Source organism: Cyprinodon variegatus, unplaced genomic scaffold (genome assembly GCF_000732505.1).
Source record: "Cyprinodon variegatus isolate N-32 unplaced genomic scaffold, C_variegatus-1.0 Scaffold207, whole genome shotgun sequence".
NCBI lineage: Eukaryota > Metazoa > Chordata > Actinopteri > Cyprinodontiformes > Cyprinodontidae > Cyprinodon > Cyprinodon variegatus.
The window spans coordinates 962,536-980,496 of record NW_015150660.1 but is presented as its reverse complement, the minus strand read 5'-3'; the positions used below and the strand labels follow the sequence as shown (position 1 = coordinate 980,496).

At 37.2% G+C, this 17,961-nt stretch overlaps 1 protein-coding gene across 1 annotated transcript; it reads right to left on the bottom strand.

Annotated features, from left to right (window-relative positions):
- Nucleotides 1-1,639: 1,639 nt before the first annotated feature.
- On the bottom strand, nt 1,640-2,661 carry LOC107088106 (olfactory receptor 11A1-like). Its single transcript, XM_015380053.1, has one exon. The coding sequence runs from the start codon at nt 2,609-2,611 to the stop codon at nt 1,640-1,642; it is 972 nt and encodes a 323-aa protein (XP_015235539.1). The 5' UTR covers nt 2,612-2,661.
- Between the last annotated feature and the right edge of the window lie 15,300 nt (nt 2,662-17,961).

Here is a 17,961-nt window from a genome sequence, read left to right as displayed (position 1 = left end):
TTGGTGCATTTCAAAAATGAAGTTTTGGACACACTCTAAATATATGTTCTCTGATCTGGAATGATTTTGTGCAACTTTATTTTACATTATAATTTCTGAGGTGTTGGGACTTTTCTGTATTTAGACAAATATGTGCAAAAAGGAAAAACGGTTTAATTTTTCAGGATTTTGCAGGATTTTATGTATCTAAAATTTACTTTTTTTACACAAATTATTACATTTTGGAATATAAGGGTTATATTGTTTCCTACATATTGAAATGCTTCAATATATGGATTTACCGCATGTAAAAATATACTGCGGCAAATTATTTCTATGGCGGGTAATAAAGGGCTAAAACACATTTAGCTTGGATGGTTTATATTTTCCTTGACTCTTTAAACTTACTCTTAACTTTGTCAACTTTTTCTACAATTGTTTTACTTCCTAAAACACAAAGATTAAATGGTTTAAAAGTGAAGGGACAACCATAACAAGATACAGGTTTCTAATCATAAGATTCAGATTTGTTATTCTAACAAAAAGAAAAAAAACAACTGTTAAAAAGGGTAAGAAATTCTTAAAAGATGATTTATGCAGGCTTTATAGGATCTGCTTATTCCTGCGCTATGGAAATTATTTAAGTTCCTAGGATCATTGTGAGGAGAGCCCAAAGCAGAAGTGTCCCTTCACTGGTTATAAACAAGTAAATACTTGGTTCAACAATTGCATTTGTGTTCATCTCTTTATTTAAGGGAAAATATATTTATCAGAATGTCACCTGTTCCATCTTTTATGTTTCCCTTCAGGTTTGCTCCGGATTTAGACCTATTGGTATGAATAATTTCAAATATCATCGTAGTTCACCTAACATATACTTATTTTAAATTATTTTAAGTGACAGAAAGGACAAAGAAATAAAACAGCTTCAGTTAAACTTTAAGACTGTACACACAAAGAACTGTAATGTATGTTTCAAAAATGAGGTTTTGGACACACTCTAAATCGAATATATTTTCTCTGATTTGGAATGTTTGTTGGGCAACCTTTTTTTAAATACAAATTATTTAAGGAAGAGCTGGGACTTTTCTGTATTCAGACAAATATGTGTAAAAAGGAAAAACAATTTAACTTTTCTGTTGGTTAATAGCATGTTTTAGGATTTTATTTATTTAAAATAGACACATTTCACAAAAATTATAAAAATCTGGAATGTAAGGGTTTTATTGTTTCCTCCATATTGAAATGCTTCAAAATGGCTTTCCCTTCTGGTTTGTTCCGTATTTAAACCAATCGGTATGAATAATGTCAAATATCATTGTAAGTTCACGTAATTTTAAGTGACAGAATTGACAAACAAATAGATCAACTTCAGTTAAACTTTAAGACATACTGTACACACATAGAACTGTAAAATACTTGAGCAAGAAAGCACATTTCCATTTTTTTCAATTTTCAAGTTAATTTTACAGTGTCACATATTTACAGCCATTAAAACTGGTTTTAGGGTGTGCAGTTCCCAGTGTTGCATTATAAGAAACACCTTTTTTTACCATCTATCATCTTTACAAGGTACAACAAAAATTAAAAAATAATTATTTCACACCTTCTTTCCTTATTGGACCTTACTATACTTTATAAAACATTTTTTCTGAGTAATTTAATTTTTCACCATTATTTTAGTCTTGCCTTTTATGTGCATCAACTTTTTCAAAGATTGTTTCATTTCCTGTGTGTAAAAAACATATATAATTGGGTTTAATAGTGGCGGTATAACTGTAGTCAGGGACAGGTTAATGATCCTGGCATTTGGATGTGTTTTGCTCCCAGCGCCATAAACAAATGTAATTGGGAGAAAATAAATTGCAACTAATGAAAGATGACCAGAACATGTTTTAAATGCCTTTGTTCTTTGCTGTGCTGTGGAAATTTTTGATAGTGCATAACCGATACAGCCATAGGTTGCCAAGATAAATGCCAGAGGAATCCAAAGCAGAAGAATCGGCAACAAACCAGAAACTGCGCGGCTGGGGGTCACATCATTGCAGCCAATCCGGTAAATAGGGCCATGGTCACAGAAATAACTGTTAATAACAACAGACTTGCAGAATGAAAGTCTTGTTATAAGGCCAACAGCAATTAAAACAAGAATTATGACAATGAGCCATAACATAATAATCAAATTTATCATAAATGTTCTGGTCAGCTTGATTTGGTAGTGCAGTGGGTACATGATAGCTATTAGTCTATCATAAGACAGTGCAACAAGGTTAAGACATTGCATTGAAAGCAGTGTGAAGCAGAAAAACATAAAGGTCAAGCATTCATTGTAGGAAATATAACGATGATCAAACAAAAAGATGTCAATAACTTTTGGTACCAAAGCAGTGCTGCTTAAAATGTCAGTTAGAGCAAGACTAAAAACTGCAACATATTTAGGACCTCTGAGAGTATTATCAAAAATGATGACAACCATAACAGTTGCATTTCCTAAAACAGAAAAAACATAAACAAAAAAGAGAAAGAAGAAATAGTAGTTAATATTTGGGATGCCAACAAAACCTCCTATGTAAAAATATGCAGGACGAACAAAAGTTATGTTGTCCTCCAAAGCTGGGTTAAAAAATTCCATCTGATTGCTTCCTTATGTATCTGTTCGTGGTCTTCCTCAGCAAGCTATGTTTAGCAAAACTTAACTAAAATGGAAGCAATGCTCCTCTGTTCCTGCTGTTTATATACAATCACCCAAAGTATCTAATCACCTGCCTGGACTCACAAATTAGCTAAAGTGACATCCTATTCCTATTCCATAGGGTTTCAGTATGACTTTGGTCACACTTTCTGGCAAGAACAGCATCAACTCTTCTGGAAAGTCTGTTAACAAGGTTTAGGGGGGGTTCTTGGATATTTTAGACCATTTTTCAAGAAGCTCATTTGTGAGGTCACACAGTGATGTTGGAAGAGAAGGCCTGGCTCCAAGCCTATGCTTTCAATTTCCTCTCAAAAGTATTCTGTGGGTTGAGATGAGGACATCCACACCACACTGGTTTAATGGACCCTGCTTTGTGCAGAGTTAAGGAAGAGTCCAGCTCCAATGTTGGGAGCATGGAATTGTTTAAAATGTCTCTGTATGCAGAAAAATTTAGAGGTAATTTCACTGGAATTAAGGGGCCAAACACAGCTATTGAAAAACAACTCCACACCATAATCCATCCTCCACCTGCAAAATGCAGTCAGACAAGCACTGCTCTCCTGCCAACTCACAAACCCAGACTTTTCCATCAGATTTCTGGATAAAAAAAATGGGATAAGTACCTCCAGACAAAGCGTCTCCACTTTTTCGAAGTCCTGTGGCAGCTGCGCGACTATGGAAACCCATTTCATGAGGCTCTATACTGACTGTTATAGAGATAATCTGAAGGCCACGTGTAGTCGGAGTTGTGTAGCAATAAGTGTTTATCAAGTAAGTTAAAAAAGGGTAACTAGTGACGTGCAGGTGGCGCAGTGTTTAGCGCGCATGACCCATGTTTGAAGGCCTTAGTCCTTGATGCAGGCGATCCGGGTTGGAAGACGGCCTGTGGTCCTTTCCCGCATGTCTCTCTCTCATAGTCCCTTTCCTGTCAGCCTACTGTTGAAAAAAACAAGCCACTAGTGCTCTAAAAACTCAAAAGAAAAAGTTCTCTTTACTAACCTCTCCAAAAAAAGTGAGTAAGTAACTGAGTTACTGCTTAGTGAAAGTAGCTCATTACCAGCCAAAGTAGTTTTTTATGATCCAAAGTGTTCAAGAGTTTGGTAAGCTCTCCTGTTGTTTGAATTTTAAATACAACTAGGTTCAATTCAGAAATATATGGTGTTTGTTATTAATGAATAGAATAAATAAGTAATTGAAAGGTCTACACATCTGAAAATATAAAAAAAAAAAGTTTATCATTTTGGTGTTTAGTTTATTAAGTGATTTTTAATATGACTATGTAGAGATGAAATATTTCTTGTTTATAATAAAAGAAAATTAGATGTTTTGGGTATAAAATAGGTATGAACCTGAAAAATAATGCTTTACAAACAATTCAAGAAAAATAAAATATATACTTTGCAATAGTATTAAACAGAGTTTACAAAATTCCAGAAAAAAATATCCTAGCAGAACATGTGCTGATTAAAGCCGTTTCAGCCGTTAGTCATTGTGTAGCTGATGTGAGAATCTTCTTTAATACAACTTCTAACCAATGTTGATAAAATCTTTTTTTCCGCACATAATGAACAAATCATGAAAACATTTATTGATTTCAGTAGCGCTTTACTGTAGGAACGCTGTCATTGAATCTGTGGCTCTCCTCTTGGTTCATGCCAAGTGCTTGATTTTATACACCTGTGACCATAGAAGTAATTGGAGCACCTGATTCTGAAAATTTGGATGGCTGAGCAAATATTTTTTGCAACATAATGCACCAATGCACAATGCTTAGCAGATAACTCACGATCCACTTCATACTGTATTAATGACAATATGCTGCTGTTTTCAGAACATTTAGTCACATTGTCAAAGCAAATGGTATAACTCTTTTATGTATTTTTCAAGACATAGACACGTTTACAACTACATATATAAACATAACTTTTTTAGAAAGGCAAAAAATATGTTGTCAATAAAACCAGGTTAGGATATTCAGCGCCCATGTAGGACTTTTGACGAAACTGTATATACAGTTTTTCATCTGGCATACGCCGGTTCCCAACTGGCAGCCATAAGGCGGATTGGAGAATGTTTTTAGAAGAGAGAGCAACAGCAATAATGCTGCACAGGAGAGAGAGATGGGGTTGGAGAAGACTGCTGCTCTATTTAATGCATAGGTTTATATGTGGTCTGTTGTAACCACAATAACATTTTGGTAGCCAACTAGTTAATTGCTTGAATGGTTGTATATATATGTATTCTATTCAGTTGCAATCCCAGGGAGGAACACACCTGGCAGCAGCTGAGAAGAAAGTATAAAAACATTGTTCAAAGAGCTAAGGCCTGTGCATGATCCTCATTTTTATGATGTCCTACATCACACAATAAATAAGTAGCAAAACAATAAGTACTAAGTTTGACTGTGCAGTTGTTTTCTATAATGCTGTTATTCACATCAGTGATATCTGTTCATTAATTAAAATTATTTAAACTGACACAGACTTTTTCCTAGACGCTTTTTCCTAAAAGCAAAGCAGCAGTCTGCATACAGCAGTTGTACTACCTAGGCAAGAGCTATCTGTCCAGTAAGGAATCTGGTTATTTGAAATTGTAACGGTTACCTGTTTTAAAAATTACTGACTGACACCTTTTTTAAGTTTTAAACGACTGAAATTGTCACATATAATAATTTACAGAATGTGACTTAAACTAATAATAATTTAAGATTCAGTTCAAAATTCATTATATTGCAGTCTTATAGCTATAGAGGAATGAAAGAGGATTGATTAGGGCTATTTTGCTCTGTGATGGTGATGAAGAAGCTGAGCTTAAAATCAAAGCTCCCCATTCACTAGTCTGTATGTTCCAACCAACAATAATGTGATATACCAAACGGGTTGAGTTTGTTAACTTTATCCCATTGTAAATTAAACTTTGTGTTAGTAAGGGTTATCTTTATCTGATATCTGTTTCATGTCCCAAACACTTTTGGGAAAAACACAAAAATAGAAGAGATCTCTAAGAAAGCAAACATTTATTGCTTCCATATAACTTTTTTGTGGTCCCCCACATAAAATCCAAAATATATATAATGAAGAATGTTTTGTATGACAAATTGTAAAAAAAAAAAAAAAAATAAAAATAAAAGTTTCAAGGAAAAAACATTGATCCTTCTTTCCTTCACAAACAACAATGTTTTTTACTTCAAAGTTGGAAAAAACTTTGTTGCTCTAAGCCTACACTTGAAATTACTCTTTACTCCCTGGAGGAATTTCAGTCTTTAGAGAGGGTTAATGACTTATTTGTTGTTATTGCTTTAGCAGTATGATGAGGCGTCATGAACATTAAAAAAAACTGTAGCCCTGACTGCGCTAGAAAGTCAAGGGAGAAAGAAGTTTACATTCTGTAACTTAACTGACAATAACAATTACTTCACTGCCTTGTGAAACAAATAACTTTATGGCTTTCACTAAATCACATCCAGCACATGTATTTAGAGGGTTAATTTGTTTGTTTAGTTATTCAAGTTCAGAAATCACTAACATTTGGGCCGACAGTGGTGTCGGGTGGAGGAGTTTGCCCTGAAATCGAAGGATTGACGGTTCAAGGCCCACGCTCTGACTTTCAGTGTTGTGTCCTTGCAAGACACTTTACCTGCATTGTCTACTGATGATGGTCAGAGGGCCCGGTGGCGCCAGTGTACGGCAGCCTTGCTTCTGTCAGTGAGCCCCAGGGCAGCTGTGGCTACAATGTAGCTTGGCACCATCAGTGTGTGTGTGAATGTGTGAATGACTGAATGTAGTGTAAAGTGCTTTGGTCAAGTCTCCTGGCTTGAAAAAGTGCTATATAAGTACAGGCCATTTACTATTTTACCAAACATTCAGATCCCTACACAATTAATGGACATTATTACAAGAAACACTATGTTTCGAGGTATAACTTCCAAACCAAATGTGCTTTATGCAGAACATTGTTGTCATACCAACCCTGAAAATGGCAAAGAGACACCCCTATGAAGCACAGTTTAAACGGAAGGCTATCAGCTACGCAGAGGAACATGGAAATCGAGCAGCCGCAAGAGAATTCAAGATTAATGAACCGATGGTTCGCAAGTGGAGGAAGATGGAAAACGAACTCCGACAGGTGAAGAAGATGCAGCTGAGTTTCCGTGGACATAAGGCGACAAACGCATCCAGCCAAGCTACATCACCATCATGGACGAGGTGCCGCTCACTTTCGACATCCCGGTGAATCACATGGTTTGCGGATGGATTGTTGATGCTTGGGCTAACGTGTCTGCTGGCACTGTTGTTCGAGCTTTTGAAAAAGCGGCATCATTTCCGAGGTGCCGCCCTGCACGGAAAGTGACTCTGACAGCAAAGAAGTGGAAATTGGCATGTCTGATTTATCACAGCTGTTTAATTCAGAAACAGAGGATGATGACTTTGATGGGTTTGATTAATACTTTGTAATAAATACATGAATAAAACACAATCATACTCAGTGATCCTCCCGCTCTATTTTTAAATACGCAGTAGAGGTATTTAAACGTAGTAGAGGACATGTACCTGAATATAAAACCCGCGCCCTATAGTCCGGTGCGCCTTATGTGTGTGTTAAATACAGTAATGGCACACATAACTGAGACTGCGCCTTTTAGTACGGTGCGCCTTATGGTCATGAAAATACGGTAGGTTTTTATCACCAGATCCTAATTCTAGAGTTATTCCTTTTTCCCACCATGGAATTTATTAATCTATTTATGTGTAATCTGAAAGTAACTTCATAAAATTAAATGATTTGCATGTCACTCATATTAACTAAAGGGTCCTAGAAGCAAATTCCACCAAAAATTATATATGTGAATTAAAGCAAGTACAGGTCCCAAACTATAAATTGGAAATACAGTTGTTCGTATTTGTGTGACATAAAGGCATTGAGGGACATTTGTAAACATGAAATGTCCCCATGTCTCATTTACAGGTGATTAAACGAAGAGAAAATAGGAGAATGTTACTACGGTGACTGAAATAGAGGTTGAGGAAACTCTAAGAACTAAAACTAAGAGTTTCCCATATTTAAGGTTTAGAAAACTTTAAACCTGCTTCATGAAACGGACCCCTGTTCAGGAGCCACTGACAGGCATAGTTACACTTTATTGTCTCCCAGTAGAGTTTCTCCATACAGCAATGTGGGACAAGAAAACATAGACAATACCCACGTACACAGAAATAATTACACACTGAAGTTAGCAACAATAAAATAAAAAAAAGAACATCCACATACAGGAGCAGTGGGATCAAAAGCATTTGAAATGGGTGGAGGCACACACATTGGCTGGGGGAGGAGAAGCTAGAGTCTGGTTCAATAATTCAGGTCAACCTAATTAAGTTTATTTCTAAAGTGCCAGTTTACAACATATGTCATCTCAAAGCACTTTACAATTTAATTAGATCATACAGACAATTGGTATAAATTTTTCTTTTTTAGAAAAAACTGTTGCATAGAGTCAATGACTTGCAGGACACTCTTCTCCTGGATGGACATATGGTAACAATAGATACAGGCTTGTGGTCGTTGTCTCCAGAGCAAACCCTCACACCAAGAATGCATGCAGCAACAGTGGAGAGGAAAAACTCCCTTTAAACCAGGGGAAACCAGAAGAACAAGGCTCAGAGTTACTGGCTTTCTTCTGAGGTCAACTGGGGGTTCAGATGTTGAAATCGGGGACATTTTCAGGGACACCTTTTGTCTTGGACAAGTGGTCCTTGGCAAAAGGATCTTCTAAAGAAACTTTTTTTCTTCAAAATTGAGTTATCCAACTTCCATAATTCTACCAGTAATTGTTTTTTTTTTTCCTTTGATCTTCTTCTTGTCCCCATTTGATAGACTGCCATACCTGGTGATTAAATCAAAAGACTTCAGATCTTCCACAAGAGATGGAGGATCCGGAAAGGCTGAGATGGTATACTGTACATACTAGCTGCCCACCAACATCAGCATGATCTAATCAATTTGACTCTGTTCCAGTTGTAGGCTAAGCGAAAATGAGAGTGTGATGTATCCTTCCTTCGTTCAAGCCCAACAGACTTCCTAACAGACATGATGCTGAATCTGCTGAACTGCAAACCTACTTTCTTCCTTTCTTTCTTTTTATTTGTTTATTTATTATTTTATTGGTGGGCAGTAAACAGCAGCTATGTTAATACCACAATCAAAGAAATGTTTTTATGCAGGCTGGGCACTTTCAGATGCATTGCTGCCCACCCCCTCAGGGGCACTTTCTTGTGACATTTCATGGGCAATTACCCTGCCATGCATTATGTATAAGTTAGGCTGTGGTTGGACATAAATTCTGGACTCATTATGAATACTCTATTTATATGCCCAAAATAAAAATAAAAAATCCATAGAAAGTTCAGCATATGCCAGTGTTTTAGAAGATTGTAGGACATCATACATACGCTGGCTAAATCGTCAAGCTGTGACAGTGACTTCAGACTCACTACCGGTAAGTGAAAATAAGGATGAGCACATAGGACAGTCTTACGTTAGCATTTCACCAGAATGATTGACAATTAGGAGGACCACTTATTTTGATGATCCACCAGGAAAAAAGAACATCCACCACTATACCTTTAAGGCACAATGCCCTGCATGTCCAAACAATTAAACTAATAAAAAAAAAACTGCTAAAGAAAATGTGATAAAAGAGAAATGCATTAGTCAAAGACAACAAAGATAAAACTAATTGTAAACACAAATGCATAAATGCTCTACAGCCACATTAACGTGGCTAATAAACAATTACAGAGGAAATAAAAATGCTCCAAGAAGCAAAAACAACTGCAAGTTAAAAAAGCTGCAAACTAGCGTTGCCCACAGGAGTCCCGCAAGCCTAGGGAAACCATCAATTAATGTTGAGGCAGTTTGTTTGTTTAATCTAATTTCTTTATTTTGTGTTTTCCTTTCTGGTTGCTTTCCTAATTTCTGTGTTTGAAAAACTTATTTATTTTTTTTGCAATCTGTTGTAATCCTCTGCCACATTAAACAACAGATGATCAACAACGTCTTTATTTCATCTTGTCTTGTCCCGGTTCTAACTGTAATACATGTTATAGTAGAATTTTTGCAAAATCTGTACATTATTTGAATCAATAGGATTAATCATATCCAAATTTGTTAGGAGCAAAACTTATGTAGATCGCATACATTCAGTCACCATTCTTATTAGTCCCATGTGGCTCAGGGAGTGGTGTGCTCAACAGTATCCAGACTTACCTGAAGTGACTATTAGGGTCCCAGGGTTTCTGATGTCTCACTAGTGCATCATTTTCTATCCAGCGGGATTTACTGATTTGGTAGTGTTGCTAAATAAATTAAATTTCCTCTGAGATTAATGAAATTCTCTCCCTAGGAACAATTTAATGTTACTCCCAGTAGTACCTTATCTTAAACATGAGCAAAGAATAAAACAAATTCAATTAGCAAGCTATGAATAGGGAAATTAATTCTATTGGTCATATATGATTTCCTGCGTTGTTTTGGGTTTAGCCTATCCTTCTAAACTTTGGCTATTTTTCTTAACTTTTCAGCTAAGCTTGGGTGCCAACAGTTTCTGTTATGTTACAGTTTTAATTTACCTATTCGATTTAAAAAAAAGTTATAAGAATGCTTTGGTGGGACACATCGGTTGCTTCTTCAGTGCTAATTTTTTTAACTATCCTGTGTTTTTAAATAAATAAATAAAGAATTGCATCATAGATTTCAGACCGGCTTATTTTTACTTTGTTTCTTAACAGTTATTTAACTTCCTCCAAAGGAAGGATCTTATTTAGCCTCAAGACAATCCTGATGTTTTCCTCTTCATACAAGCCTGTTTTTATTATCACGGGACCTATGTCTTAATCAAACTTGTTATGAGAAACTCACTAATTGATCCTGGGAGGCTCTTAGCTAACACTTGCAACCTCTTTGTTTTTATGTGATGAAAAAAATACATCTATTATATACAGCACATCTAATCTCTAATAAAATAATGTCGCTTTTTGCTGTATTAATATATTTAACTGAGGACACAGAAGTGAGGGATTTTTTTTGACTTGCAACAATAAAATAGTTTCTCTTTAGAGTTCTTACTCTATAGGTTTATAAACTTTGCCAAAGTTAACAGATCATGTACAAAAGCATTACTTTTATTATTCAAAAAGTATCTTAATTTGTGCAAAAGTTGTATGAAACGGTAAAAATTCAAAATATACCAATTACTTTGGAACAAATTCGAAACAAATTTAGACTTAAAGCACCGGATATCATGCAGCAGAATAGTCACATGATGTGACATGACTTTTTTTGCGGCTCCAGACAGATTTGTTTTTTTCCCAATACAAGCCACCCAGACTGTTCCTTTGAACAGTCTGGGTGGCTGACTCCTGACCTAGAGTATTGTATTACCCACAGTCAAAATCAAATATGTTAGAAAACAATCCAAAAGGAATGAATCATGAAAATCTTAAATTCAAATTATTCCAATCAAGAAACAGGTTAAAAGAATCAAATTATTCAAAATCGCTTCAAATTCACAATAGTCTGCAGCAGAGCAGAGCATTCAGGCCGGAAAATGAGTTGATAAAAAGCAAAGCAGAACCGGATGAGTTTAAAAGCCTACAAGTGCAGACTTTGGATCATATTTCCTAGATACATGTATATAACCAGTAAACAACATGTGCATGCAGTTAAGTGACAGGCTTAAAAAATATGACATTACATAAAAAAAATAACTGAAAAAAAACCCCTAAATATTACTTACATGATCTTGGCACTGATGATCGGAGCCAGATTATTGTGTTCTCTCTAGCCAGTGGTGAGAGTGTTTTTAGAGTACCTTGGTGTTTCTGATTTTCTAATCCTGACCTGTTCTGCCTCTCAATCAATGAACCTGCCTGCTTCTGTCCGAACGGTTTGCCTAAACTGTCTTTGGACTCATGGATCTCTGTTCCTGTTCTGATCTGTTTGCCTGACCTGGCTTCAGACTCCTGCATGTTCTCCTGGGTTGCAGCATCTGAGAAACTCTGGGTGGTGCCCGCTGCATCTTGCTGGCAGACCACCGGCTGGATCCTACCTCATTCTCTGGCTAAGGACTGATCTTGTAAACCAAGTTAGTGACTCACATTCATAATCTTCCTTGTGTAAATTTATGTGGTCAGTAACCTGCGTTTCCTCTATCCAGAGTTTCTTGCCTCAGATGCTCCAGCCACTGCAACTACACATCAGTTTTTTAATAAACGCTTTTTGAGTTATCCCACTGTCTGTCCTGCCCTAAATACTGGGTCCCTCTGTTCTGAGTCGTTTAAGAGCAGCCATGCGAGTTTCAGGTCAACTCTTTACAGGTTTAATATTATATTAAAACTATATAAATTGACTACTATAGTGGTTTTAATGCAAACTTGATATTATCATTATCCAACTGCACAGAGACACTCCACTTTAAAAACACTCCTGGTGGAATATGGAATCAGTGAACACTGCGGTGCATCTGAACCATGGCACGTCTGTGCCACATCCACTTTCAGTGGAACCACAGACACCCGGCTGCAACAAGAATATTATGTTTACATAAAGGAGGCAACTCCCTCCAACTATTCATATTTTCATATGCAACGAAATTCTGGCCGAGGAGGAAGAGTTACAACAATCTTTCAGTCTGACTTATTGATTAGTCCACAATTCCATTTCACAAATAGATTATTTTGTTGATGGGGTTACTTCCTCTCTGTGCACTGCTTTAGACCATATAGCACTTTTGAAAATGGAGAACTCAAAAAATAGGGGGCTGGCTACTTGGTTTAATACAGAGATGCCTACTTTGAAGCGTAATGCCAAGAAACTGGAGCGAAAATGGGCCTGTACATGCCTACAGGAATCCAATTTTATCTGGAAAAACAGTCTACTGCTGCATAAAATAACCTAGAATTAAACAATTTAATTAATACTAATTAAAATTAAACTAGAGTAGCATATTTACTAATTAAAATTAAATTAGAGCAGCATACTTATATTAATTGCAGAGATTAAGAATAATCCTAGTTTTTTTTTTTTAGATACAGTTGCCAAACTCACGCACAACCATACTGTATCTCTCCATTCCCCCTGATTTTATTTTATGGATTTTTTTAAATAGATAAAATAGATTCTATCAAGAGTAAGATCATTGGCACCCCTCTTTCTCCTCTCTGGAGGGTGAGGCAGCACCTGGGGTGGCTTGGATCCTGAGCTGTGTTTGGACTTTTTTGATCCAGCTGAGGTTTTAGAATTAGCAGAAATATTTTCTTCATCTAAGCCTTCAACTTGTATGTTAGCTCCAGTTCCAACCAAGTTATTTAGGGAGGTTAAATCTTCCCTTCACTTTTAGGTATTTTTAATCAATCACTGTTGCCGGCAATATGTACCACAGGCTTAGGAGGTAGCTGTAATTAAACATTTACTTATGAAATCTTCTTTTGATCCAGACATCTTAGTCAATTAAAGACCTCTATCTAATTTTCTCTTATCTAAAATTCTTGAGAAATTTGTTTCTAAAATGTTGTTACTTGTGTGTCAGCACAATGACTTTTTGAAGAGTTTCGGTTACATTTGCACACTTGCTAAACTTTGCTGTACAGCAAACTTTTATTTGACTTATTTCAAACTGTCACATATTGTCATCTTATCGCAATGTAACAGTGCCTTCTCCATATCTCAGGAGAGTCATTTGCTTTGTTTTGTTTTTTCCTTTTCCCACAAGACCTTAGCCTTAGTTAAACTTGTTATGTTAAACTGACTAATTGATCCTGGGAGACTTTCAGCTAACACCAACAACTCTCTGCCTTTTGTATGATGAAAAACAAAAATCCATCCATCAGTTGCCTACACCCACTTGCCCTCTCAGTAGGGTCATGGGGGGAGATTGTGGTGCAGCAAAAAGATTATAGAAAAAAATGGTCACACAAATATGGACCTGAAAAAATGTATAAGAATAACATAATAGTGAAGAGTTAAAAGATAAACAATAAAATACTGTACTGTAAAGTGTTTTAACCAATGGCGTAAATATCAGTGAGCAGAGAGGAAATTTGCTTATGGGCCATTGACCTCTTAGGGGCCCCATTACTAACACCTGATAGGTCCCTTACGCAACTGTAAACTAAAGGCCAATATATGCTTCTGATGCATAGCCTCTGCAATCGTCAAATCTGTCTCTGTGCAACGATGGTTGCAGAACCTCTGCGCAGGGGGCGTGGTCGCGCAACTCAAAAAAGTCCTGACTATGCGTCATATAGCCACAAACCCGCACAGACCTCTTGCGGAAGTGCGCAGACAAAAAGCACCTGTGAATGGTCTTCGGTATGCCTTTCTGGCTGTGTAGTCGTCCTTCTCGATTCGGTCCCGGAGTGCGCCATTTTTAAAATCCGAGGAAAAACTACAATGGACAACTACAATGAAAGGTTAATCTGTCTTTTTGCCAACTCCATTAACAGAACCTGTTCCTCTTGAATGTCTAGCCACTCTAGATCCATCTCCGTGACTGTGATATCTTGCAGACGCGCCATTGTTGTTTTGAAAAATAAACACTCCCGCCGGCACCGCCCAAGTTATTGCGAGTTCTTGAATAGGTTCCCCCTTGCGCTTTGGTGGGAAACTGCTGTGGACCATAGAAATTCCAGACCGACGGTGCAGAAGCATACTAGCAAAACTGGTTCGCGACATTTGATGTGTGTGATTGCAGATGTATAATCTGCCCTTAAGACATCTCTTTGCAGATATAAAGGTATGAAAAATTCCTCTTAAACCCACCTGATACTATAGTGATTGACCGCACCGGAACGGAATGGCTAAAGAAAACTGGGATATGGAACTGGGTAATTGTGGTGGGGAAAAAATAGTACTAGGTCTCCTATAGACACTTCAGCCTCATATGTAATACAAAATGCTCTGCTTCTTCTTTGTTTCATCTTTACTGGACTAAGGTTAGTTATGCTTTTAAAATACTTAATGCCTCAACATGAACCTAACTAGGATGTTGAGCGCTTAAAAGTGTTTTTTTTTTATGTGTATTTCCTTTTTTGCTCTTGTGGATAAGCTCACCTTAAATTATCAAAGCTCTAATGATTTCATAGTCATCTGCTGTGACACAGCAAACCTGGGCCTTTTGTTGCTAATCTTTATATTTGAGAATATGTTAGCTGCAGACATAACTAAGTGTGAATATTGAGCAATAATTAATACAGTATATCACTCTATGTCAGTATTTACAACATCTCAAAAATCACTTGAAGATTAGATGGCCTGATACAAACAAAGCAGAGGAGGCAGCAGGACCACTTTGAAGGTTCGATATAATTTCTCACCCTGATCTTTTCCATTTTGATAAAAGGCCTGTACTTGCATAGAGCTTCATTAGGTCGCACAGCAGTTCACATTTCCATGGTGGTAAGTTACATTTTAATTCACACCACTCTTTGGGCAGACTTACAGAAGTAAGGCTGCCATACAATTGGCACCACTAGGTTGTCTGAACACCACCAACTTTCAAGGCAGGTCAGGTGACTTTCTAGAAGAGATAACAACCAACAGTGTTCAATGAATGGTGGCATTCACTGAATATGTGAACTGTGAACTGAACGGATCAGTTTTGAAGTAATGAACATGAACGAGAGCATTGTTCACTCACACATAAGGTTTTACAGCACTTATTATGGCCAACAGCATGACAGTCCAGCATGTCTACTGCAAGTACTAGTCTGCTTGATTCAGACTCATCTACTGGTATTTCTGATGCCATTTTTTTTCAGCTGGCCCTTCCCACGGTGGCCACAAACTGTTCAACTTTGAACACAAGCTGTGGTCTATCATGACTAAAACCTCCTGCCACAAAACAGATTCTCCTCAACTGTTACAGTACAAGTCTCATTAAAAGTGCAGGCACATGCACACACATACATATATGTATGCGCACATGTGACTGACCCGGCTATGTAAACAAAAAACAGGAGAACAACACAGAGAGGTTGTGCATGACATCTTATCATAGTCCATCTGAAAAGATACCTTTATTTCTTTCACAAAAATATTTGTGGTTATTTGTATCTAAATTAATGAAATTTCATTTATTGCTCCTTTAAAAACAATCGTGGAAAAAAAATCATAAACTCACTTAGTCAAGGGTGATCTACAAAGACTACTCTGCAAATGATAAGATGTGCAAACTGATTTTTTTCTGCCCATTAAAATGAGCAGATGGCGTGTTCTACAGGCAGTTGAGAGTGGCCTTCACCAACACATTTTTTTTTGCACTTTTTCAGGTGTTTAACAGGCTAACTCGTGGGATTTTCTTAAGCTTTAAAGTTGTTCTGAAGTTTGTTATCAGCCAACAGGGCCATGATAGAAGCGTCTGTCATTTTCTTTATTCATTTCCAGCCTGATGTGAAGAATTGTAAGCTTTAACAAACCATCTTAATTGGGCAGAATATTATTTTCTTGTAGGCAGAGAGGCCCTTTCCCTCTTTATATTTTAATAACTGTAGTGTTTTTTTAGTGTTGAGGCCAATATTTGAAACATTTGAAACATAGAAAAATAATAGCATAAAATGAGTAACATTCACTCTGATTGAATACATCGTGCAACATGCTGGATAAAAGGTAATACCATTCCATTTCTGACTTTATATTAGAAATTAGGTGCCCTTAAAGTGGAATGACAATACCTGAGATTTAATATTAATATTGCATCGCTCCAAATCTGCTCACTTTTCCTGAATGTTATGCGATGTAGTTCTCTATTTACTCTGAACCACAGATTCCTAGTCTAAGGTGACCCCAGACAGCCAAATAGCCACAACATCACTCTGCAGCTTCATCCCTGCACTGATAAATCTGTTTGTTGATGGTTTTGGAACCAAGGAGATCAGTGTAGTATTCAACTGGTGGATTCAGAGACTACAGGGTATGAAGTCAGAGCCCAGGAAAAGAAACATCCTCCTTATTTCGCATCATCCTCCTCTTAACTAGGACCAGTTCAAGCAGCAGCAGTTTCAGCTAAGATTCCTAAAATTTTCTCTGCCCAGACACCTCCTCTAGCGCCTCTTGGGGAAGCTGAAGGCATTCCAAGGCCAGCCATGAGACATACAGTAGTCCCTTCAAGGGCTCCTGGGCCTCCTTCAGGTGGGACTTGTCTGGAACAACTCTTGAAGATGTCCAAATGACATCCAAAACAAATGTCAGAGCAGCCCATGTTACACTTTATTTGCTCTTTGGTTTCCAAAGCACAGCTAGCCATGAGAGGATATGTTTATAACTGCTTACAGATCCTCCGACTTCACTACATAAAAGAGGCATGAAAGAGCAGCAGCTCTATTCCAGCTCTCTCCTGAATGGCCAACCCCCTAAACCAGTCTCAGAGTGAAGGGGTTAAACATCCTCTGCAGAGTTTTTCTACACAGGAAACTCGTTTCAGCTGCATGTATTTGTGGTCATGTTCTCTGCTATAGCACAGATTTGATGACCATGGTGGGGTGGGAATATAGACCAACCGACAAGACAAACCTTGCCTTTTGACTCAAATCAAATTTAAAAATACTTTATTAAGGTAAATGAAATGTTGCAGTAACTCATAAGTTATTCTTTAAACAGGTGTAGAAGGTGTTGGTAGCTGTGTGCAGGATAAGGATCTTCTGTACGGTCTGTCTTGCACCGGATCTGAAGAAGCCTCTTGCTGAAGACACTCTGTTGTAGTTTAAAAATCTTCTGAAGATTTTTTTTCTTTGTGAAATAATCATCAGAGGTTCTAGAATTGTTGTTATAACAGAGCTGACCTTCTTAATTAGCTTGTTGATTCAGCAGATGATGGCAGAAGAGATCCCACTCTCCACAACAGACTTATAAAAGATATGTAGCATCTTGCTGGAAATGCAGAAGGACCTAAGTTTCCTTAGGAAGTACAATCTGCTGAGACCTTTTTGTAGATGGCTTCACAGTTGTGTCTCCAGTCGAGTTTGTTGTTAACACCTGGCTCTCGGCTCTGTCTTTAACACAACATGGTGCAGCATCCACATTATGAAAGTGGCTGCACTAATCCATTCTAGAGCTCTCTCTTTATTCTTCGCTCACTAATAAACAGGACGCCCAGACAGTTTCACTCCTTAACCTAAGACGAGAACTCTCCAACCTGAAGTGGATAAAGCCACCGTGTTCAAGTCCAGAACCAAATACTTAAACTTGGAGGAACCTTTCTCTATCCCTGCCAATTTGCATAGACTGTAAAACACCCCAGC

Excerpts from the sequence above, each read along its gene's own strand:
- LOC107088106 (XM_015380053.1), bottom strand. The coding sequence starts at position 2,611 with ATGGAATTTTTTAACCCAGCTTTGGAGGACAACATAACTTTTGTTCGT.